A 25,998-nucleotide genomic window follows, 5' to 3' on the forward strand; every position below is an offset into this window, starting at 1 on the left:
AACTGGTTAGCCAATTAAAGGTGGGGTGGAGGGTCTGAGCCAGAGCAGCCCCTGCTTGCAGCAGGGAGGGCTAGGCCAGGCCCACCACGGACAGGGGCTGCTCTCGTTGGCCAGAGCAAGCCCTGCTTGCGGTGGGCCCTCTGGGGCTGGAGCAGCCCCCGGCCATGGTGGGCAGGGAGCTGCTCCAGTTCCTACAGGTTTAATGGGTGAGGCTTACCCGTTCCAATAAGGGGTGGGGCTTACTGGTTAATCATTCACATCCCTAGCTTTAAGCTACAGAAATCACGGTCCTGATTTATCATAGTTTCAGTTGTTCTCTCATAGGAGTAGTGGCTACCCAACCTATGTATCTGCAGCACTTGCTGCTATTTAAATGGAAAAAGCCCGTATGAGAGATTTATAGGGTCTTTTAAGGTTATTAGGATCTTACCTCCTGCCTAACACAGGCCATAGACTATCACTCAAGGCTTTGTAGCTAGTCCATCCTTCACAGAAAAGTAAATTAACTGCAGATAAAAGAATTCCCAATTTCTATTTATTGCAATACATCATACTGTATTTGTATGTTTACCACTTTTGAAAAATGCTGTATTGACAGCAATGGAAATAAGAAAAACATCCATCCAGAATCCAAAGTGTCTATACAGGAGCAAGTAAAGTTATTTTGGATTCATGGATGTCTGTCCACCCAGAGCTGTATTGATTAATGTCCCCCCCCCCCCAAAAAAAAAAAACCCACTTCCTCCTTTCAGTCTATATGAACTGGTAACCTAGAGGTGGAAGGTTTCAAATTCTATTACCAGTCATCTGCAACACCTAGTTCCTGTCTCTTTAATTGTAGAAGATTTATCCAGTGTTGCCTGGTTTCAGGTCTGGCTTGGTCAGGGAGAGGAAGGATTTTACAGGCCACCCACTGGCTTCTGGGGTGGCAGCTGCTGCCCGGGGCAGCCCAGGTTGGCAGCGGCCGTGTGTTATGGTGGCCCAGGGGCCATGAGACGGCTGGCAGCTGCTGCTACCCAGGGCTGGGGCACTTGCTGCACTCCTGTGATCACTTGTGAGTATAACTGTCCCACCTCTCACTCCCCTCCCTTTCTGTTTGATGCAGAGCAATCACATTCCACACACATCCCATTATCCTGGCACAACTAAACTCTGACCTTGCTTTAACTTATAAGAGGAAGCTGTAAATTTGGTGTTTCTAGGTCTTACTGTTTAGGAGCACTTGAATAAACAGACCTACCGACTGAGACAAATGCACAAACACTCTAAGATAAATAGTAGATTATTACTTTTACTTTTGAACTGGAGAATATTACTTTATTGATGAATGTGGCAATCTGTAAGAGTTTTATGACTGTTCTTATTTTTAAGGTGAGGATAGATAGATAATCCTTGCAAATCGCAGGACTTTTGTAGGGTTCATGGAACCATACATCCTGGGTAGCATCTTGGATTTCGTCCAGAGGCACTTGTTCTTTTGGTTCTCCACACAGCTTTAAAAGGTTTGTTTTGTATTGCACAAGAATAGTTTAACACTAGCTACTTGCAACTGGAATGTGAATTATTTGACATAATTAATCCATACAGAAAGAACATCTGCTTAAGAGTCAACATGTTAGAGTACGTAGGTGATGAATTTCATTGTCTGGCCTGGAGCTATTCTTGCCAAATTATTTTTAATACTTTCAATGATGACCTAAATTATGCTGCCGAATTCTTGAATCGACAGCAATTTATTCACAGATTAAATGAAAGACATTCAACAATGCTTCAAATTATCTGATTTTTTTAGAAGCTTATTTAAATACTGTTGTAAAGAGGCTTCATACCAAAAGTACTTTGATGCACAGTAAGTTTATTCAAATAGGTGTTTCAACTGAACATTTTTAATTTACTGCTTGAAAAATACCATGTCTGAAATGTGACTAGAGCATTCAGGGTACAAAACGATGTGCAGTTTAGTTCTGCAAGGATCAACTTTATCTACACTATCAAAAATAGATTTTAAACATCTGTAAGTGTATGTATTTAGACATTCACTTGCAATGTGGACTACTTGTTAAGAATTTTATGGGAAGTAGATATTGCAAATAAATATCTTTATATTTACGTGGGCTTCTTGGACCAAGAATTGTCCTTTTAGAGCAGCAGTATCCAACCTGTTTAAGCACAAGGTCACTTTCTGAATTTAAGTCAGTCTAGGATCTACTTCAAACCTAAATATCCCTGTCCCACCCCTTCTCCAAGACCCTGCTCCCGCCCCGCCCCTTTGCGGAGGCTCCACCCTCCTCACTCTGTGAAGATAAGGTACAGGGGAGGGGGATAGAGTGACATCAGCACCTCCCTGCCTGTCTCTCCAACCCTGAACAACAAGCAGGAGTCTTCCAGGGGGCAGCTCTGAGGCTCTGGGCAGAAGCAGCACAGGGAAGGGCAGCTGAAGTACAAGCACTTCATAACCTCCCTGCCAAACCAGACAGGATCACCTGTCAGAGGCTCCAAAATTTACCAGTAGTGCTCGAACAGGGGCTGCTAATGGAGTTCTCCAGGTAAAGGAGGAAGCTAATACAGGACCCTTGAGGGAAGTGGCTGTCTGTAGTGTGTGTTTGTGTTTTTCTTGTGGTGTGCTGAGCTTGTGTTTGACTGTTTGGTTTGGTTTTTTTTCTCCTTTCCTTTTCCCTTTCCCTCCTACCCCCCACGGAGTGTGTGCTGTGGCTGGCAGGTGGAAGCTGTGAGCTTCTAATCAGGGTTTGAAATCTAGAAACCTCTGCTCATTGGTTGAGCCTTAATCAGGGTGAGGGGCTACCAGGCAGTCCATGGCTTTATAAAGGAGTCAGTCAGCGACCAGGGGCTGCTGAGAGGGAGTTGGGAAAGGGGCAAGATACACTTGCCGTTCTTTAAAATCTCTTCACTACACTCTTGCCCTTCAAGAGGCATTTAATAACAACTGAAGAATCTTTCATAAGGAAGGCAGGAATGGATACTGATAGATCTGCTGTTACCTGCACAGCATGTGCCATTTTTTTCTTCCTTCCGGAAGAAAGAAGGGATTTCATCTGCACTAAGTACAAGCTGGTCACCATTTTGGAAGAAATAATTAGAGGACTAGAGGCCCAAGTATCGACCCTATGTTCTATTAGAGAGGATGATGACTTCCTCGATAGAAGGCGGCGTTTAATCCTGCAGTCACAGCAGGCTAAGAGCAGTACAGAACAAGGAAGAAAACTGGAAGCATGTAACTTCTAGAAGGCGGCAGCAGCCAACTCAGGTATCCCCCATTCCTGGAGATATAAGTAACCACTTTCAGGCTGGACTTGATGACCTCCTGAGGTCTCTTCCAGCTCTATGATTCTACGATCACCTACTGAACATTAGTGTAAAGTTAAACATGTCATACATACAAGGAAATTCACCTTGTTAAGGCCCTGTCTAAGAAAGTAATTTTTTGAGCTACCTTATAAACTCACTGCTTGCAGTACAACTATCAGCTTTTGAGTTCAAGGATATGACTGCTTTACACAATGTTCCTTAACAAGGTCTCCCCAAATAGCAACAGAGCTAACAATACCCAAGTCTCACAACAACCTGTAGGTGCTTCCTTGAAGCAAAGAGTTAACTCTTCCCAATGACACTATAAAACTGGATGAAAACAATTCAGCTCGCACACATGAGCCCAGGAGTTGAACAGTCAATTCCTTGTACTGAAATATGCCTACCAAAGGCAATTTACCTCTGAAAAGTCAAGCTGATGGATTTCTGCTACTTGCTTTTGAGTTACTGAAATTAACCGTCGCTTGCAGCAATATTCCTATTATGCAATATTTCACCATAGCAAATGGTGTCGGAGGGCACGGAGGTCATCGTGAAATACCTATTTTTAAACAGATGTCCTTTGTAGGACACTACTAAATCTCTGAATACCAAAGCCATTATTCTGAGCCCTGAGACGCTCCTTTAAAGTAAACAGAAACCTTGCCTACCCTAGAAAGGTATGCCACTGAAGCCTGCACCAGCATGTGTGAACCAGTTCAAACTGTTGTAATACAGCATCCACACTAGCCATCCATTCCAAGTGCATATGGGGTACTGTACCCATACCAACACTCACTGCCTAGTGCAGTAGTACCTGTCCTACAGCTATGGGTGTGGCTCCCTATTCACTCCCAGACCAGTTTCGTGCTTGTAAAAATTATACAAAATGTGAGTGTGTTTTTACAAGAAAAGTGTCTCTGCTCTGCATAGCTTTAACCAGAGAGCTCAGTGGAGGCAATTGGTCTTTCTGGCCAGCATTCCATTACACTAGCTTAGCACGACAATCCTCCAGAGCCCTGGCTCAGGACTAGCAGTAATAAACCTTGCTCAGAGCAAGTGCGGCCAACAAGAGTGCTGACAACAGACCCATGTCACATGAGCATTTGTGCAGGGAAAAGAGAGATGGATGCCTTCAATTCTAGGATTATCTAATGCAGATAAAAAGGACCTTCCTTCCCTGGATCAGAACTCCATGTCCCCTCTCCAACTGTGGTCCTTCCATTCATAATCCTGTTAACCTGACTTCAGTTCCTTCCCAAAATGCTGAAATGCTTGCACAGCCATAGCACTAAGTACGCTAGATAGCAAGCGCTGTGATTTGAGAGGAACCTATGATGAAATCGAGGCGATTTAACAAACATACCTGAGCCTTGTAGAGACTTCACCTCTCTCTTGAGCAACCCATCCCACATCCGCAAAAGAGGCTACTGTGTCATCTCTCAGCAGCTTAGAATAGATTCCTTCTGTAGAGTGAGAGGTAACCTAGAATTTTAAAGAAAATGAATCACACTTTTAAAGTTAATAAAGTTAAAGTTTCCTTTTGAACGCACTCTCCAACCCATTTTACAGGTTGTATTTGGAAAAAAAAAAAAAAAAGAAGAAGAAGTACACTAGCTTGATAACCAATCTGGCAATCAAGAACAAACACACACATGACACTAGGAATCTTAGCATATTTGGCACCAAGACAGTAGCAAAAGCCCACTAAAGTCAATTTCCAAACACTCAGGATGGGGGGGGGGGGGAGGCTTGTTTTTTTACAGATTATTTGTGCCACTTTAGAAAGGTCATGGCAAGTTTCCTAGGATATATAACCTGCTTATTTAGCACCATAAAGCCAATGCAAGTTATTTGTTCTATAGGAGACATGAAAATGAATATGCTTCATTTAAATCATTGCTCTTGGGTGGGGCTGGCAATGAGGGGTTCAGTATGAGGTTTCTCCTAGGACAGGGGACAAGCCCAGCCTCCTCTCACTGCAGCAACTTGGGGCCAGGTGAGAAGCGCCTCTCCGTGGGCGCTGTAGCTCCAGTGGGCACAACCAGGGGAGTAGGGTATGTTCAGGTATGTCTACCCCTTGCGCTCCCCAGCCAGAGTGAGATATGCATGGGCTCTTCGGGGGAAGGGGCCGAAGCTTCCCTGTCCCTTTCTTCCTGATGAAGGGCGAATGCAGGAGGGAGGGAGGAAAGGGAAGCTTCGGGGCCCTCCAAAGGGCCCATGGAGGGTAGGAGCCGTGGGGCTAGAGATTGTGAGGTGAGTGCACCCCTAGCCAGCCTCAAGGTTTTATTAGAAGCAATCCCATTCCAGGCACAACTTGCTTTAAGTTATAAGAGGAAGCTGCATACCAAATGTGATGGTCCTAGCTCTTACCATTTAGGAGGAATTCTTGAACAGACAGACGCACTCTCTCAAATATATAGTAGATCAGCAACAAAGTACAACAAAGCACAGTCAAGCAAAGTACTCTACACCTACAGTCACTCAATTATATTAAATCAGATGTTTTAATAGTCTTTACGGTTAGTACATTGATAGGATCACTAAAACTTCCTATTTTGAATGGATTGAATGCATTCAATTAATTTTGAAAGTGAAATATTTCAAGTTAATTATGGTACTTCCCCGCCTCCCCCTTTCAAAACAGATGTTTTCACTGCAAATGTCAGGGCTTCAAAGAAGTTAGTATTTAGATGTCCACTGAAAACAACTGGCACAAGTGAACAAGCTGATGCTTCTTCGTCCCACAATTGCAAGTCTTTTCATGTACAAGAGGGAGGTAAGACACAGTAGAGAACAGGGACACGATCATAAGATTTTACAAACTATCTGACCTTATGAGCCCTGTCTATACTGAGGTAAGTGAACCAAATATATTCAAAATACTTTTAAAAATGGATTATCTTGTATTTGTTTAAAACTTGGAAGTGAAGGGGCAGACACAGTTTCTTTGACTGGAACTGTTCTTACTACTGTTTTTACAAGGCTTAAATAATAGAGGAGAATGGCTTTGGCCCCCCAAAGCATGGTCCACAGCAGCAGCCCAGACTGGCTTTACAACCAGTCTGAAAGGCTGAATGAGTTTTCCCAGCAAAGGCAAAACCACGTAGAACCCATATTACCACCCTCAATACACAAGCAAACTGAAATGAGGTTGAAAATGGGTTTCAGAAACAGTTCTTTCTGATCTTGAACCAACAATAAAAACGGCTTCAGTGTTATATGGGTCAGAACAACCTGTTAATATTTCAAAAAGCTGTGTCCATAGCACTTAATGTAACTCGCCTCAGTGCAACTCTACCCTTCCTAACAGGAGGAAAAGATGGGGTGCTTTTACTACCTGCCAAACTAGCATACTTTATCACCTGTGGGTGAACACTTTTCACAAAGCCATCGCTCTTCCCTGACTTCAGTCCTCATTCTCAAAGGAAACCTGTACAAACCCTTTCAAGAGATGAGCCTGAGAGGTGAAATGCACAAGTCTTCTATCTACTGAAACTCATGGACTCAGCGACATGAGATTTAAGGCTTATTACTTCAATCTACACACTAACCATCCCAGCTGCCTTCAGTCTCTTTCCTTACTCCTGTATGCAGTAGTACAGTGCCAAGCACAATGGGTCCTTGGACTCTTCTGAAATTCAGATCACTATCAGTTTGGGATAGCCACTGCTGAAGAACTACTTCATGGTGCACAAAGGGCTACTGGCCTGAATAATGAGAGGATCAATTTGTGTTTACTGTTCTTTTCCAAGAATTGTTAGGAACAGCTTTGAAAACTGAGAGCTGACAGATCAATTTTCTTCAGCTTCCCCTATGAAACCTACTGTGTGCCCATGGCACAGCTCCCAAATGCATGCACTGGCAGCAGCAGATCATTTGGAAACAGCCTTTCCCCTTTCTCCCCTAGGGAGCAACAGCATTAGCACAGGTTGACCAAGATGCTTTTCACAGCCCGAGCAGGTGGCATCTAATGCCTTAACAGATGCTGCCTCTCAGAAAACACAGCACAGAGCTATGGTTCCCAGAACCTTTTACTAAGGTAAGGCACCAGCTGCTTTGTCTTTTTTGCAACTCACCTTGCAACAACAATATAGAGATGTAATAGATGCCCTCTCTCCTTGAGCCATAACCCTAATTCTGGCCCATTGCAGAGTGGATATCCTGAGTAAAGATTTTGAGAACTTCTGTCCTGTGGTGTTGGGCTCCCTGCTATGCAAACTATGATTTAGCAAAAGGGAGACCAGGCCAAATTTGATTATGCATGCTGCAACTCCATATACCAGATTATAATGTACGAAGCAGGAACTGAGGCTTAGCCCCTTGGCATGAGACCACCACTGAGGGATGAGTGTGGGGAAGGTTTGTTCTCTAACCCCTCCCCTAGGGCATCTTTACTTCACCTGGCCAGAAGTGCTTGCACCTAGTCCTGCAAACCATCAACAACTCAGGATCAGTGTTCCCTGTAAGATGAGCATAGGGCAGCCATCCAGGAGAGATTCATATGCTGCCCAGATGTTTAGCAAAGCACTCTCAGCATGCAGCACATTTCTACGCGTGGTGCACATCCACACATGCCTCCATGCACATAACTTTTTCCATCTAGTGCAGAATAAATGTTAAGGGGAACATTGGTTGGAATACACCATTTGGGAAACACTAGCATATAATGTTGCATTACAACTTTCACTGCTCCATTCAAAGTTTTTTTGTTAAAAAACAAACCAAAAGACAAAGAAATTATGATCAGACAGGACATCTGTATTCACATTAAGAGTGATAAATACAATATCAATTAAAATACTTCACCCATTTATTTTTGATCCCTTTAACCCCATATTGTCAATACAGATGTGTTTTGGGATATTTAATGCACCAGAAGCTATCACCATGACAGGATTAACAGTTAAGATCCAAAACAGGGACTATTTGCTCTAACCTCAGAAACTGTGCTTTACAAAAAAGATCAAGTCCTACAATTGCATTTATGAAATTAAGTAACCTAAACATCACTGGTGATTGAAAGCTGAACACCATATATTTAGAAACAGGTCTTGCTGGTATATTGAGGTTTGTTTGTACTTGCTTCCTCTGCCCCTCCCTCTTTTTACTCTAAGGAGGGTTGTACAAAAACAGAACCTTTGCTGCTTGTGTAAGGCATCTACATCAGGGACGTTAAATGGGTAACCTGTAAGCATACCACTGACCAGTATGCTTGCCTGTTAATTGGCCCTTCTGGTAAACTCCGACAGTGGCCAGTCAGGCTGGAATGGACCCCGGAGCTGCAGCACACTGGGCCCTAATTTAAATGGTTAACCAGTTAAACACTACTCAGTCTCAGTCTCCCTGTTAGACAGAGTGACATCACGTCACCAGTGTCAACAGGCTCTCTCAGCAAAGTGAGCAAGCATGGGACAGGAGAGAGGACCTGTTTAATTGTGAGTCGAGTGGAAGAAGGAAATTACCTGACCTACAGCAGAGAGAAGCAGCACTGTGCAGGAGGATCCAGGACTCTTTACGGGACCCTTTACCCACAGACTCCTCTCTCTGTCCCCTCTTCCCTATCCCTGTTCTCCTGCAGCCCATTCATTCCCCCTGAATCCCTGCTCTCCTCTCCAGTTCCTGCCTTCTCAACAACCCACACCCTTTCAGCTCTGGGCTCGCACCTCTCCCAGCAGCCCACTGTGGAACATGTGGGCTTGGCACTAGCGGTGCCTCCTTGCTGCCACGGAGGAACTCCGTGCTGCAGCTTTCGGGATGGAGGCAAGGACTGCAGGGGCCCAGTCCCTAGCAGCAGCTGCAATACCACCACCGCTGCATGGTTCCCTCTCACCCAAGATGGAGGCGAGCACCAGGCCCCTGCAACCCTGTGCAAAGCCCCTGCTGTGTCTGGCGAACGCTGTGAGGTAAGTGGCAGTAACCAGGTAACAGAGCATGATAACCTAATATGTCAGTAAGATGTGGCTTGTTTGTAACTATGTAGAGAAGTGCACCTCGAAGGATGATCACTGGCTGACCTTGAGGCAGCGCTGGATTTCGCTAACATATTGCCACGGCTTGCATAAAATGTAGTGGCACAGTGGTGAATCGGTTTGCTGAAAACTATTAGTGTAGGCTGTTTGGCAATAAACCTGCTTGGGTGATTTTGATCCTTATCTGATTTGTGTTCTCCGGGGGCTCTCTTAGAGTCTGACACGTTAACTAATTGTGAATGGTTAACATGCTAGACAGCGAAGCCAACACATACATGTACGCAGCCAAAACTTTATCATCATCAATGGATTAGAGGACCTATCAGGATGTACCAGAAATCTGACTGACAACAGTAATAGAAACAACCCATTTATCAGAAGTACAAGGTGAAATGAAGCCTTGTAGAAAGTATGGGTTATGGTTCCTAACTGGAGTTAAGACACACTGATTATAAGCATGCACGAATGGCTGAAGCAAGTAATTTTTTAAAAATTAACTTACAGCAAGTTCAGTGCACGGTCCTTTCATACTATAGATAAAGCAAGCAGGAAAGAAAAAAGGAAAAGAGACATCTATAGGAAAGTTTCAGAATAACAGTGGTCTAAAAGGAAAACAGTCAAGACAGATGGATGCTGAAAAGAACACTTAAAATTCCAACTTCTGAGTCGAACACTTAGCAACCACATTTCTGCATCTCTTAACAGGTTGGATGAGAGCAAAAGGCTTGCATACAATGTCTTAAACAACTTCAATGGGATTTCAAAGTTTAATTTATTAACTAAAGCTTAGATATTTACAAGATTTCAAAGTCAGTTCATTTTTTGGCTATGGACAATAGTATAAAAAAAGCATGTGTTGCAGTTTATGTTCTAGAAAGACTTATTGATACAACACAAGGAGGTCATTACCACCCCTATTTCCTAGTCTGCTCACATTAGGACTACAAAATTCAAAGTGCAGCACAGAATTTGACACAATCTTCTGACACCTACACAGTTCAAGTATAAAAACAAACAACAAACAAACAAACACACACCACCAAACAAATAGCAAGCTCACATTATCTTGTTTACCAAGGTCCCTTTCAGAGAATTTGCATCATGTGTGTAAGTAACATGTATTTACTTTCCACTCATTCTTAAGTAACACTGTCTTCCATTCCATTAAACTGGGTTTATAAACTCAGTTTATCAGTTAAATACTGTTTGGAAGTAATTTTTGATGTTGCTTATTTTTTGGCCACAGTGGGGTTTGCATTTTACTTTTGTAGCCAAAAAAAGTCTCGTGTCTTGGAAGGAAGCATATTTTTTAAGAGCAACATACAATAAATTGTAGTCTTTTGTGGTGACTGTCCTAGACTGTAAAGTCATTCGGGACATTATGTACTTGTCTTTTACATTGTTAGGTGTTAACTCAGAGGACTCCTACCTTTTGTGATGAGCTAGCATACACTGCAATTGCAATATTTATCACAACACAACAGATTGGAGCAGGCCAATTGAAGTAGGCTCTTTGAAAAGTTGCTTAGTTTTAAAAGAAGGAAATATTTAACAGACAAATCTCTGCAAGAGCTCTTTAAGTGCTATTTTACAAATTAACATTCTTATGGGCTGGATGAAGTCTTATGGATGTTTCATGTTATGTTCCACCATTAGCTGGGGTATCAAATGGAGCAGAAATCAAAGAGTCTAGACTTTAGCAAAACATAGGGATGATCAATGTGGAAGAGGGAGGAAAATTAACATTGGTATAAACCAGGTGCCTCTTCTACTCTGCTTATTAGAGGCACCCAAAATATAATCACATATGAATTTTTAAATGCACCTACAGATCAATTTTCAAGTCTACTAACATAAAACAAACCTCAGAGAAAAACGAAAAAGTATTATGAACCATAGAAAATCCTACCTGAAACTGAACTCTTGGGCTCTGGATAAGAGAGAGGTTAGTACCAATTTTCCTTACAATACTTCGAGATGAACCATAAGATTTGCCAGACCACAGCACCTGAAGAAAAAAAATTAAGCATTATAGTACTTGTTAGGTCATTTACTCAATATACAATTAAGATACAATTTTGCTCCACCTAGTAATACCTATACAGCAGAAGTTCTCAAACTTTTTGGCCTGTGGCCCATCTGGCTCAATGCAAATATATCCATTGACCACCAGCTGCTAAGGGAAACTCAACATAAATTACATCATTATGCCTGAATCATTTTGCTAGTGCTGCAGCTAGGGAAAATGGTTTAATTTAACCAGTAAATTAAACTAGATGGGAGGAAGAGAAGGATGGATGGATGGATAGCTCAGTGCTTTGAGCAGTGGCCTGCTAAACCCAGGGTTGTGAGTTCAATCCCTGAGGGGGCCATTTAGGGATCTGGGGCAAGTCTGTTAGGGATGGTACTTGGTCCTGCCATGATGGCAGGGGACTGGACTCAATGACCTCTCCAAGTCTCTTCCAGTTCTATAATTCTATATAGATATAGAGAGAGGAAATATTAATTTAAATTATTAAACAGATTAAGTGCTTCTACTTTCTGGTGATAATTTATCAAACTTCATTTTTAAATCATGTAAAATATTAATTTATGTCCAATGTAAAAGGTTTCAATGTTTTCTCTCTTTACGGCAGGGATAGGGAACCTTTTTTGGGTTGGGGGCCCACTGACACAGAGGGGGGGAAAAAAAAATCAGTTGGAGACCACACAAGTGAGAAGCAAAAACAACCCACCCTCCCAAACACCCTCCAAAAATCCCCAATGCTCACTGATGTGGCCCTAACTGAAAACACTTCACTCCTCTGGTGCTCTAGCCCCATTGGGGTAGGAGGAAGGACAGAGAGAACTGAGGTTCAGGACTTCCCATGGACCAGTTTTACTCTTCTGGGGTTCCAGGATTAGTGGATTTTATGGATTAAAATCTATAGGCTCTGGGGAAAAAAGAAGGGGTTCACAGTGTGCAGGACAGGGCTCCCAGTGAGAGATGGGGGCTCCTGAGGGAGTGAAAGGGCAAGGTTTGGATGGGAGGTTGGATGCAGGAAGCTGTGAGGTCTGGGTAGGAGGTAGGGTACAGGAGCAGGCTGGGAGTAGGGGATTTAGCCAGGGGGAAGGGGCAAGAGCAAGCAAAGGTGCAGTGTGGGGCCAGGAGCAGGGCTGGGGCGAAGGTGTCTGGCCACAGGGAGTGTGCAGAAGCAGGTTTGCGGGGCGGGGGAGGGTGCAGAAGCAGGCTGATGGTGCAGGGTCTCAGCAGCCACCCCTCTCACCCTGCTCCAAATCCACCACTAGCTACAGATGATCAACCTGGGGCAAAAGGAGGAGCGGGCACAGGGGGAAGGGAAAGGCAAGTGCAGGGGTCAGAGAGAATGGGGAGTGGGGCAGGTCCGAGGAAGGCTGAGGAGAGCGAGAAGGGCAGGATCCAGGACAGCAGGGGAGGTTGAGGAGTGGGGACAACAGTAGGCACTAGGAGGCTACGTCTACACTGGCCCCTTTTCCGGAAGGGGCATGTAAATTTCAGCAGTCGTCGTAGGGAAATCCGCGGGGGATTTAAATATCCCCCGCGGCATTTAAATAAAAATGTCCGCCGCTTTTTTCCGGCTTTTAAAAAAAGCCGGAAAAGAGCGTCTAGACTGGCCCCGATCCTCCGGAAAAAGTGCCCTTTTCCGGAGGGTCTTATTCCTACTTCAAAGTAGGAATAAGACCCTCCGGAAAAGGGCACTTTTTCCGGAGGATCGGGGCCAGTGTAGACGCTCTTTTCCGGCTTTTTTAAAAGCCGGAAAAAAGCGGCGGACATTTTTATTTAAATGCCGCGGGGGATATTTAAATCCCCCGCGGATTTCCCTACGACGACTGCTGAAATTTACATGCCCCTTCCGGAAAAGGGGCCAGTGTAGACGTAGCCGGAGAGTATATGAGGGGAAGGTGGGAGACTTGGCAGCAGAGGGGAAAAGGGAGAGGTTTATAAGTTAGTTGTTAACTTGGATGCTATGGTGGCACACATCCAAACGAGTGTACATGAACTCAATACGGTGCACAAGACAAAACTCACTCCACGCATGGATGGAAAATCTTAGAGGGAACACTGGTAATATGTAAACTGTTTTAGTGAGTTCAGTTTGCCAGCTCTCATGATCAAAGGTCAAACCTACAATATTCTTTCTATATATGGATTTAAATTAGTATGATTGATTGCAAGTCTCCCTTCCCCCTCCCTCCCAGTGCATTCAAGGAAGAAAATGTACAGCATCTCACAGGGGAGGACTGAACCTAAGCTACTGTTTCCATTCAGAGTGTCCCAACAGTGTCAATAGGAAAATGGTTGCTGTGCAACTGTTTTAGTTTTCATCTGCTGTGTCTGCTGCAAAGTGAAAGAAAGGCCTACAGTGCTGTATAAGGCAGGGAGTCAAGGAGTGCACATGCTCCTTTCTGCTTCCCATCAGAGAATGCAGCTGTACTGTGCCTGCCCATAGCACAGCTTTCAACAATACCAGCAGGGATAACAACTCCAATGACAGTTTTGTTGTGCTTAGCTGTTAGCTTGGAAATTTGGGGCAGGAATAAAGAATATGTTATGGGCTCGTGGAAGAAGGGAAAGGAAAGAAGGATTACAATGAACTACTGGAAATGTTATGGAGTGGAGAGGAGGGGCAAAGAATATTGTATGTCTGGCTGACCTATGACAGTATGTGCAAAATAAGGTCAAGAATAGTCTTTCTTTATTCCCTCCCTTGAAGTGGGGAAAGGTTTTGGAATAGTTGAAACCAGTAGAGTACCACCTCTGCAGCTCTCAGACATACTAAAATGGGAGAAAAGGGTATTATTGAATTAGGAATGTAAAAATCCCATTTAATTAGTTAACCAGTTAAACTTTATGTTGAGCCAGTCAACCAATTAAGTGGGGCTGGGCTGGAGCGCTCCTACCTGTAGCATGCCTGGACCATGCCCTCCACAGGCAAGGGCTATTCCAGCCAGTCTGGGGCTTCCCCCACCACTGCAGGCCCTGTGGGGCTAGAGTAGCCTCCTGCCTGTGGCAAGCAGGGGGAGGAGGGGGGGGGGGGAAGGGGAGAGGACTGCTCCAGTTCCCCCACAGGTTAACTTTTCACATCCCCATACTAAACAGACTACAGGTATAGCTACAGAGCAACAGTGAGTCTCAGCTCAGGTCCACAGAGTCAGACTCATGCTACAGCACTAAAAATAATCATATAGACTTGTCAGTTCAGGTTTGCACTCTGAAACTCATCCACTCTCCTGGGCTTCAAGAGTCTGAATGTCAACAGATTTTTTTTAATGCTGTAGTGAGCCCAAGATTGTACTCCTAGGCTCAGACTCACTGCTGCAGGTATTTTTTTTTGCCATGCAGACATACCTTCAGCAGCCTTCAAGTACCACTGTGTTTTACAAGAATTTCAGGAACCTTAACTAATACTAGAATATCCAGGACTGTTTAAGGTAGGTGAACCTATTGCATCCCATGAGTCTGTTTAGAAGTTGCCCCCTTGCCCCCCCCCAGAAAAAAAAACAAACATTTCCTTTCAATTTCAAAGTATCTGCAAAACCCCTTCTTTGTACATCCTAAATGGCAGTGATATATTACAAGTTATGTCATAAAAGCCAGCAAGAACAGCTTTTAAATCTTTTTATATAGCACCTATGATCATACCTAATCATTAGGTTTCATAACCCAATGTCAATCAAGTTAGTCATCTTTACATTGATCTCCAACACTTCATAAAATTTAAAATGCAGTCCCACCTGCTCTCAGTGTGAACTATATATTTAAGTGGATTATATTTGAAATATTTGAACTCCATAGACTTTCAATGAAGCTGAAACACTTACCGATTCCATGTTTAGTCCAGTTTGCTCAAAAATCATCCTAATTACACGTTTAATCCAGCAGATCATCTGGAGAAGAAAAAAGTCTTCACAAACTGGTATTTAAACCCTCCAAATCTACACGGGTGCTGAGGTTCCATAGTCCCTCTGAAACAGAAAGCAAACATTGTAAAAGGGTTCCTTAAACCTGACCAAATTGCACATATTCCTTCCAACAAGGATCAATAGAAACAGATTCTGAAAACAGAACTTTTTCAGCAACAACTATTCCCAGTACTAACTGAAGGTGCCACAGGACTCCTCGCCACTTTTGCAGATTCAGACTAACACGGCTACTCCTCTGATACTTATTCCCAGTACTGTCACAATAGCCACTAATTCTAAACAGGTTCTAGAGTAAAAGTGACATACAATTAAAAAACCCCACAAAGTATCAAAATAGTTGTTTCAGAAAGTAGGAACCGCTTACATGGCATATCTTTACTTCGTTATTGACCAGAAGGTCCTAAATATAATTATCTGATTATTAGTAAGTGAGTAAGGGTTACGTGAAACCTCTGTAAACTGAGAATTGCAGTTTGGACACCATCAGTTTAAAAGTACAGTAATTACTCATTTAACATGTGCCCACTTAACACTTTTTCACAACAGCATGATTTTTTTGGTGGGAAAGTTTTTCGAACAACATGATCGTCCCCAAAATAACATGAAAATAATCAAGTAGTGGATTACTTCGTGTGGCGGTATAAGTTGGTGAAAACAGCGGTAATACCCATGAGCGGATGAATACATGTGTTCACAGCACTCCTCCGCTCACTCACTTGTTTATCTTTGGCTGTGTCTACATTGGCGCGATCTTGCGCCAAAGCAGCTGCTTTGGCACAAAAACATGCTGCCTGTCTACACTGGCGGGGAGTTCTTGCGCAAGAACACTGACGTTCTAATGTGCGAAATCAGTGCTTCTTGCGCAAGAACTATGATGCTCCCACTCAGGAATAAGCCCTCTTGCACAACTGTTCTTGCGCAAGAGGTCAGTGTAAACAGGCAGCATGAATTTCTTGCGCAAGAAAGCCCGATGGTTAAAATGGCCATCGGAGCTTTCTTGCGCAAGAGAGCGTCTACACTGGCACGGATGCTCTTGTGCAAAAGCACATCTCTTGCTCAAAGGCACATGCCAGTGTAGACGCTCTCTTGCGCAAGAAAGCTCCGATGGCCATTTTAACCATTTGCGCGAGATCATGCCAATGTAGACGTAGCCTTTTTGTTTTAACAAACTACAGTGACCTGTGTTGCTAAACATATCTAATGTTGACATTGATGACTGAGTACCAAGAAAAAAAAAAAAAAAACAAAAAAAAAAACCCACAACTGACTTTGCCACCACTACCTGAAACACAACCCGCACCGTTTCCATTATTTTTAATGGAAAAATTGACCCACATAGCACGTTTTTGCTTAGCATGAACATTTTCAGAAGCATATCTATAGCGTTAAATGAGGAATTACTGTAACTTCTGACAAATCCCTTCTCTAGTAATTGTTGTAACTAAGATTACTGTAAACAAATTATAGAAAAAAGTATTAATCTTGTTGACTGCATTACTTTGCATTGTTTTATGATAGTTCAATTTCTGTGTGTGTGTGTGTAGGGTGAGGGGTGTCTTTTTCATACAATAGGGGAGAAAAGAAAGAGAGAAGAAATGCAGGCCAGGAACTAGACAGCATTTTAAGGCCATTTTTGGAAACTGATTAAATTTCAAGTTCACTTCCTCTTGCCATAATTGCTACTCTTAATTTACTCATTAACACAGTCTTTTAAAAGCTCTGTGAAGAGAAAACTTATTAAAGTTTGCTTCAAGGGCCAGAGTAGAAGCTGAACAGAAGTGCAGTCCAAGCCTAATCCTTTTATTGCAAAGGTGTTTGTGCTGCCACTCAATGACAAGTAGTTACCACTGTGGGTTCAGGGCCATTTTTGGCTTCATCTATCAGCTTATTCGCAAAGTGCACTGAATCACTGAACAGGAATACTGTACTATGAATCATACATATTGATGTGTTGGAAGCTAATAAAATTCCTTAGTCACCATTCATAAAATGCTTAAGTAATAGGGAAAAATGATATGGAGGAATTATGGTCAAGTCAAAGGATTAAGAGACACATGAGAATGCCTGCAAGCATCACAATAGTTAGGACTGCCACTGTTTCCATTGCAAACATGTTTTTAAACACTTTACGATTCCTGTGCCGAGCTGCCATATGGAGTACGTTATTACCAAGAACTCAGCTCTACAGATTTTTTTAAAGGGGAGGTTAAAAAAAAAAAAAGCTGGTTTGATGGAGTTCCTCTCCACCACGCAAGGAGTTTAGATATTTTAAAATTTGTTTGCACCTGACAAGAGATTAAGTTCGATGGAACAACTATTCTAGAGCAGAGCTATTTTGAGAAGTGACTATTCATAATTCAAGGTGTAAAACACTTGGTTTTACTAGTGATACTCAGACCTAGTGATATTCTAGTTTACTGGAAGCATGTTGACTGGTTAATAATGAAATCACAGTGTTAAGATGCTACAAAAGAGCCAAAGGACACACATTAAAGAGCTACTTGTGGTTTTCAAGTCTCAGACTGAGTATCACCAATCTAGATACTTAATAAGGCATCATAAGGTTGAGGGAGTCTATTTAATGCCACTTCTTTCCTTCTTCAGAAAGACTTGATCTGCCTCTCGAAGTTAATGGGAAGTTGTACCAGTCACACAAAAAGAACTTTTCTAGAGTTAATACGGTTCCCTCAAAGGCATCTAGGTTTTACTGTACCTAGATTCTACTGCACAAATCACAACTCTTCCACCATCTGCTTATATTCCCAAAATGTAAAGACTTACTCAATGAAATTGCTGGACAGCAAGAATAAAAATTCCTAGAAGGCATCTCTCCTGTACTTTATGTAGCTGCCAAATTTGAGAAAGAGAAATTCAACACTTGTTGGTTTTATCAACACTGGCAGAAACCTTCATTTGAAATACTAGTTAAGTAGCAGCAAGATATTATCCAAAAGAATTTAGCACAGTTTTTCTGTCATAGCTTCTCTCTTGGAACTACAGATGTGGACAGTATTTAAGTGGCATGCTTATTAGGGTGACCAAGTGACGGTCACCTCTTCTAAATGTAGGTTGCAGTTAGCAGAATTTCCAAAGAAATAAAAGTTAACTCAATGTTGTCTTTGTGAGAGGAGAAACTCAAGCAACCAGTTTCACAGACTAATATTCATTTAAAAAGTTTCTAGCTTTTATGTTTGCAAAAATAACCCTCCAAGTTTTAAGGTATCAAACAAACTAATTGAGTGACTGCTACAGCTCATAAATTTCTGAAGCAAGTGATCAAGAGATTGGTCAGTTGGATGAAGGGCATTCACCATCCTGACAACTGCAGATTTCTCCTTTATGTCAAAAGTAATTAAAAATACTGCAACATCAGTGCTGTAAATGCAGCACTTGGTCAGTAGTTACTAATTCAGGTTGTGAAAGCTATGAGCAGGTTTTCTCTCTCTGTGACGACTCCCAACAGAATTTGAGAGAGGAGAAGTGAATATTAATATCCTACCCAAGATACACAGGTAAATTTGGAGGAAAAGAGGGAAACTCTCTCCCTCTTTCCCTTCAACAGCAGGAGCTCCTCTTTTACAGAACCCTGATTAGCCACAAACTTACACACTGTTCAGCAACCCTTTCCTGGCTGGAATTCTAGACGTACTTCTACTTCCCAAAAATGGGGAGTACTCCATTTTCTACATGAGCCGCCTTATACTCCCTTTCCCCTATTTAACATATGCCTCTGTCTAATATACATTACCCAACATTTTTATATCAGATATTGATCCGTAAATTAGGGAATAATATTGATTATTTAACAAGCAAGCAAGCAGAATAAATATAAAAGCACTTTTCAGAGCCAAAGAAAACATTGTGGAGAAAAGTTAAAATGAAACACTTAAACAAGGCTTACAGTGCTAATCAGAAATGGAGAGAAGAAAAAAGTTAACTTGAAATAGACATATTTATGAAAAAATATCCATGTCTTTTATCTCAGTTTATATCCACATTTGTCATTTTCCACCTTTTTTAGTGGAAAAATGCTACATTGTCTTTTCTAAAACCTTCTATGTAAAAGCTTTGCAGGCAAAAGAAGAAACTGACTGCATATAATCAATTTATATAAAGCGTTATCAAATGCACAAACTAAATAAGAAAAAGATAAAGGAAAACTTCTCTAATCCCTTACAGACGCTGGAGGTGTTACTTGCAAGTACAAGATAAAGAGAAATACGATCCTACAGAAGGCAGTCTCCCTTTAAAGCAGACACTTTAAAAGAAAAATCAGGTTTGCCCACTTTGTGCAGACATGCATACCTTAGTCACTAACGCTGGCGCATGCCTCAACAACATCAGATGAAATGACACCTACAAAAGGAATTACACCAAGGTCAAGTCTACCATGGGAACTACAGCAGCATACCTACAGCTCTGTAGCTCTGTCACCATAACCCGATAGTATAGTCACTGCCTACAGTAATAGTGGGAACCTTTTTTTGACCCCGAGAAAAATCAATCAGGGGCACACAAGAGTGAGGAAAAAAAGACTGAGAAGCAGAAAGACACTGCGCACATTGCCCCTCATACACCAGAGTGTAGGGGAGCCCAGGCTAGTAGATCTAGTTGGCTCTGCTATGTTCAATATATAGGAAGGGACTGTGGGGAAGTGGGCTTGGGTGTGGGATCCAGATGGGAAGGAGGACGCAGGAGTGGGTTAGGGATCTTCATGGATCTGGAAGGGTGATAATAGGGTGCAGGAGTGGGCTGGAAGGTAGTTCAGGTGCAAGAGTGGAGTGGGGTAGTAGGGTGTGGGCAGAAGACTGGCTGGAGGGTTAGAGAACCAGCCTGGTTCCCTGATGCTGGGGGAGGAGAATCCCAGAGCCTCAGGGGTCAGATCCAAGCATGCCAGGGAACAGATTCATCCCCCAGGCCATAGGTTCCCCACCCAGACCTATTGCACCTGATATGGTTTTCCCAACTGCTGTAGGAACATCCCCTCCCAGAAACACAATCGCTAGGAAGCATTCTTTTGACAACCATCAATTTAGTTGTGTTTACACTAGGAGTTAGGTCTGCAAAGATACAGCGCTCAAGGGGGGTGGATTTTTCGACATTCCTGAGTACCATAACCACGTTTACCTAAATTTAAGTGTAAACCAGGTCCGTGTGCCAAAGAATCTATAGAGAAAGAATAAGATTTAGACAAAAACCCTCAACATAATCCGTATTCACCACAGCAATATACCAAAGAGTCATCATTTCTCCTTTATGTTAAAAGTAATTCAAAATACCGCAACATCACTGCTGTAAATGTAGGACCAGACTATCCCTTTCCCAAACCAGTGCAGGCTGAGGCCACTTGCTGCACCACTTAACTAGACCCACTAAATCGAACACTTAGGGCGGCTCTGGTCAGTACTGGTACTCCTCGCAGTTGCAAGGAGTAAGGGAAGTCGACAGAGCATTTGTTCCTGCTGCCCTCCCACTGCGAAGATGGTGCCAAGCTTGTCTACATATTTTATGTAGCTGGAGTTGTGTACTTTAACTCAACCTTCCAGGTATAATGTAGGCCTGACCTAAATATTTACTTTCCCATCATGTTACCCTTTATAGCAGAGCTGGGAAGGCTGTTTTGGGTCAGAGGCTGCTGATCCATAGAAAAATCAGTTGGGGGCCCCACACAAGTGAAAAGCAAAATAAGAAGCCCCTGACTGACAAGGAGAAAGACACTCCCCCCATTCCCTTTGCACACCAGAGCCTAGAGGGGCCCAGGCTAGTAGATTGTGTGTGCTTCAGCCCTGCAGGTGGGTAGCTGGCTGGAGTGCTAAGCAAGGGCTCCCCATGCTGAGCCTTTGGGTCTGGATCCAGGCAAGCTGGGGGCCACATCCAGCCCCCAGGCCTGATGTTCCCCACCCCTGCTTTATAGAGATTGCACAGTCTGCTAGGATCTATTTGTCTATCTGAGCACCACAGTAACAGTCTTAGTGTTTGTCTATACTTCAGTTTCCAGAGAGTTTCCTACCAGTAAAAGCAAGTGCTACCATATATGCAAAACAGTAAATCATTTATATTTAATTATGTTTCTGTTTTATAAAATTTAAGTGCTGTTAACGTACCTCAAAGTACAGAAGAATAATAGTGTCATCTCTTGCTAGCTAAAGAAAGCAGTCTAAAGAAAAACCCATTAAGAATTTAGTGGTTCAACCACTTGTCTTCACAAGTACCACCTGTTCATCACAGACCTAAACTTTGCTAGCTAATGTTGATAAACAGACTTCTTGCTTTTGCTTTGCACTCAAAGTGCACCTGTCTTTTCAGAGACAACAGAACTACAATTTCTGCAATTAATAACTGTTAATTTATCATCACACTATGTTGCAAGATCACAAAAAAATTCCACGATCATTTTCCATTTGGAACGACTGAGGTCAATATGAAGCTGGACTGGAACCAAGCAAATGAAAACTAACGAATTTCAAGTCACCTAATTTCCATACCTTAATTGTGCTAGATGTAGCCACATGTAGGAATATGAAAGGTTAATTACCATATTTTAGCAAATATAACCCACAGGTTATATTTGTTTTTACAAACCCCGCACCCTCCCCTCCCCCCCCCCCCCCCATGAGCTATACTCATGCACAGGGTAAACAGGTTTGTTTTTGTTTTTTTTACTGAAAGGAAGACAATACTGACTCTTCCTCGAGGAAAGCAGCATATTTTAATTTAATAATAGAGACAGTTATACATTAAAATTCATTACTTTACTGTGTAACTAGTAAAAGAATAAAAACAATTTTAAAAAAGTCTGCAGTCTCTCCTGCGGGCTGTACTTGTGCGTGGGGTATACAGTTTTGTTTTGTTTTTAAACTCAAATAGCAAAAACCTGGGAGTATATTAGGGTGCAGGGTATATTCGCTAACATATGGTAGTTAACTGGTTAACTGATAACTATCATCCTTAACAGGTGATGCTTACCAGATCCAGTTAACCATTAACTAGTGGGGGCTGCAGCAGTGGTTGCTCCAGCCCCACAGGAGATCTGCTGCACACAGAAGCTGCTCTGGTCATCTGGATCAGCTCCTCTCTTTGGAGAGCCTGGGTGCCACACAGGCTGGGGTTGCTCCAGCTAAGCTAGAGTAGTGACTGCCTGCAGGAGGGAGGAAGGGAGGGAGTGTGGGGTGGGGGGATGCAGGGGTTATTTCAGCCCAGCCTCAGCAAGTGAGGGAAATGAGGCTGGAGCAGTCCTCCCTCCAACCAACTGTCCCCCCTTTAACCAGTTAAACAAACAGCTTTTTACATCCCTAATCATGCATCATCCCTACTTATACCAAAAGGAAATACAACATTGCCATATGCATACAAGGTACCAGATGTTCTCAAACAGGAAAAATTACAGAGCCTGCAACATCCTACTTTGGAGCTCTTCTTATCTCCCTTCCTTCATTCAAAATACTCGTTAGAAACCATGGATATTAACTCAAGGTTATTTTGTTTTAAATATGAAGTTACCTACAATCTCTTGCATCTGATGAAGCAGGTCTTTGCCCACAAAAGCTTATGCTCCAATGAATCTGTTAGTCTATAAGGTGCCACAGGACTTCTCATTGTTTCTACAATCTCTTACTTGCACCTGATTTAGATTGCAAGGCTTCTCTGGAAGTGATCACAGCACCCACCTCTACCTACACAGTGACACAGAGGCTCTCTATCAATGCTCAGGAGATCAGCGAAGTGGGAAGGAAAAGAGCTGCAAGACTAGTAAGCGAAGAAGCAACAGGAATTCAACAAGTCAACTGGCGTATATGCCGGTACTAAACGCTATTCATCCGGGATCACGCCTAGGGTCACCATCCATCCTAAGGCTGGCTGGAGCAACAATTTCATGATTGAAGCAGCGGCTCTATAGACCCGCATATGAAGTTAATATTTACTCTGTCGTCTCGACCAGCTGATCAGAAAGGCAAACATGAGGCAGGCTTCAGAGCGCAGCCCGAGGCTGCACGTGGCTGTTACTAACACCGCCAGGCTCCGCTACGGCTCACACAAGGTCGCAATCGGCGGGCAGAAACCAGCAAGAACTGGCAAGGGCAGGGTCCCGTGTGAACGCCCGTCACCCAGGCAATGCGCTCGGCCACGGAAGTGGAGGCCCCGTTAACTCCGAGTTTACTCTCCCCCGGGGACGCCAGACCTGAAGGAGCCGCTCGCCCAGGGGCTGGGGGCGGAAGCCCGCTCGGACCCCGGCAGGCCAAGGACCGTGGGAGGGGGCAGGACACGGGCTGCGGAGCCCGGTGAAAGGGGAGAAACAGCGGGGAGGGGAGCGGGTCGGCACCAGGCTGAGCTCGGAACCCAGCTGCCCGCCCTTGCGCCTCACCCGGCCGCACCGGGCTCTGATCTTCCGCGGGGGCTTCCCGGCGCCGCGCCTCAGCCCATCAGGCTCCCGGGAGAGAGACAAACCGGCCCCAGCAGATCCCCGGGCGGACACCTGGCCACGCCCAGCACAGACTCACCCCTTACCTAGCCAAGGCCTCAGCGCTCACTCGCCGGTCTCCGGCTCCTCAGGGGCAGTGACTCAAGGCTCCGCCCTCTCCGCACAGCCAATCCCGAGCCGCACAGGCCCGGTACTGCCCAATCAGCACTGCGCCTGAGAGAGGCGGGACCTAGCCTGCCACACACTAGTGGGACGGAGCGCCGCGGCCTAACCGGCAGCAGCCCAGCTCGGGTCTGCCCCGCCCCGTTCGCGCCAGTGATTGAAGGGCGCCTGCCAACGGCCAATCCCGTGATGATGTCGCCTGCGCGGCCCGGCAAGCCCTGATTGGCCGTTCAGCGTGCGCGCGGGCCCTATTGGAAATCGTCCAGGCTGCTGACATGCTGGTCCGGTGCGGGCGGCCGGGGCAAACCAAACCCCGAGAGAGGGTGGCACAGAGCTCCCCGCGGACACACGGGTCTTGCCGCGTACGTCAGCCTGGGTCTACCCGTGAGATCTGTGCCTCCGCTGGATGGGGATGCCGTTGGGTCTCCTCCAGCGCTGGGTGCTGCTGTGTTTGGGTTTCCAGTGTGGCAGAAGGATACTTATTGTTTAAAAAATCAGAGAATTGTTTAAGTCCATCAAAGTATCTCTCTTGTGTTATTATGATGCAATGACAACAGACCTAGATAGATTATTAGCCAGGATGGGTAGGAATGGTGTCCCTGTCTGGAAAATGGGTGACAGGAGAGGGATCACATGAGGATTACCTGTTGTGTTCCTTTCCTGTGGGGCATCTGATATTGGCCACTGTTGGCCGACAGGATACTGAGCTAGATGGACCTTTGATCTGATCCAGTATGGCCGTTCTTATGTTTTTGTTCTTATTTAACTGGAGGGCAGGAGAGTGACAGCTCCTCTAAGAAATATTATTTCCAAGGGAGGGGAGCAACTCTTGGGGAACAGGGGAAGGATTGGAAAGATTGTGGTCTTCTGTGCCCCCATAAGGCTAATAACTCCTGGTATATTTAGTTTGTTTAAATCAGTTTACTGATTTTTGTATGTTTTCTTAAAATTGATTTGACTGTAAGTGCTTTGTAAAGGCTGGCTGGTAACTGGTGTACATTGTTGAAGCCCCTGAGAAAAGATTAAGTACAGGTGCTGGAACTTGGTCAGAACTGCTTCAGAAATCACAGTAAGATGTAGAGCACTGCCAGCCTAAAGCCCTAGACCAAAGAGGAGAGATGTGGGTGTTTTCCTGAGATAAATGATAGCTGGATGGAGCCTGAAACCTTAAGTAGGTATTCTGGAGGAAGATGGGGGGAGGAGAATCAAAGCTACAGTTCATCCTGAAACCCTGACAACTCTTTGTCCATTTTAGTTGAATTGAATTGAAAAATTGAAAAATTGTCATTTCAAATTATCCTACTCTCATCTTTCATTGGTTATTGAGTAAATTGCCCTGTTCAAACATCACTCTTCAGACAAAAAATGCAGTTTAATAGTATTGCTAGAATTCTTAAATTCAACATACTGAGCTATGAATAAAGTAATGTTTTTCAAAGTGTAATACTTACCGAGACAGAGGCAGAAGAAAGTGAGAAGGACTAGTGAAGGAGGTACAGACACCTATCCCTTTCTAGTCCAGCATCCCAACTTTTATTAAAAAGAATAGTCACTATCAGGGTTGCAAGGAATTTTTTCAAAATGTCAAGTGGATATTGAAGAAATATCTATATGATATTGAAGAACACCTTAAGTCTTGAGGTGTGGACTGCCATATTATTTTCAATGGGTATTAACTTAGGGTGATGCCAGTGACACTTTATATGTCAATATTGTTAATTTAATGTCTCAAGAAAGCATGTAAAAAAGATAAAAGTATTATGACCACCTACAAAAGTACATAATTGGTTTCATTTTCTCAAAAGAGGAGAGGTGTTCAGCTTTCCAAGATTTGAAACATGCTAACACTGGATTAAAAAGTCAATTTAAACTTAGCTTAAAGTTTTAATACTGATAAAACAAGCTTTTCTAAAACCTAAAAAATACAAATGTTTCCAAAATAGAACAAAATGCAAACTGTTGTTTAAAAATTAACATCCCTCTGTAATGGTTGTAGCTGAGAAGGACCTGATTGTTTCTTGTCAGTTTCAAATTTGAAACTTCATTGTACAAGGTATGAGAAGTGCAGAAGTAAACAAAACAGGTAAATAGGATTTGTAAAATTATTTAAATTTTAAAGTTAATCTAAATTGATAATGAAACACATATTCATCTGCATAGGTTTGTTTAGTTGACAGTTTAGTTGTTAATTTTAAT

At 43.4% G+C, this 25,998-nt stretch overlaps 2 protein-coding genes across 5 annotated transcripts in view; one reads left to right on the top strand and one right to left on the bottom strand.

The window, feature by feature from the left end:
- Nucleotides 1–23,884, bottom strand: part of MTFR1 (mitochondrial fission regulator 1) — a 33,811-nt gene extending 9,927 nt beyond the window's left edge. The window contains exons 1-5 of one of the 4 annotated variants that reach the window (XM_075920613.2): nt 20,349–20,363; nt 19,527–19,577; nt 15,120–15,263; nt 11,188–11,286; nt 4,673–4,791 (exon numbers count right to left, since the gene is read on the bottom strand). In XM_075920613.2, the coding sequence (XP_075776728.2) occupies nt 4,673–4,791; nt 11,188–11,286; nt 15,120–15,185 (284 nt within the window). In that variant the 5' untranslated portion in view covers nt 15,186–15,263; nt 19,527–19,577; nt 20,349–20,363. The other 3 variants (XM_075920612.2, XM_075920611.2, XM_075920614.2) reach the window with 3 other exon arrangements.
- A 153-nt stretch (nt 23,885–24,037) lies between these two features.
- ARMC1 (armadillo repeat containing 1) overlaps nt 24,038–25,998 on the top strand; it is a 35,803-nt gene continuing 33,842 nt past the window's right edge. The window contains exon 1 of the mRNA XM_075920615.2: nt 24,038–24,164. The gene's annotated coding sequence lies outside the window, so the exon portion shown is untranslated. The remainder of the gene's footprint in view (nt 24,165–25,998) is intronic.

Source organism: Pelodiscus sinensis, chromosome 2, assembly GCF_052426305.1.
Source record: "Pelodiscus sinensis isolate ZL-2025 chromosome 2, ASM5242630v1, whole genome shotgun sequence".
Classification (NCBI taxonomy): domain Eukaryota; kingdom Metazoa; phylum Chordata; order Testudines; family Trionychidae; genus Pelodiscus; species Pelodiscus sinensis.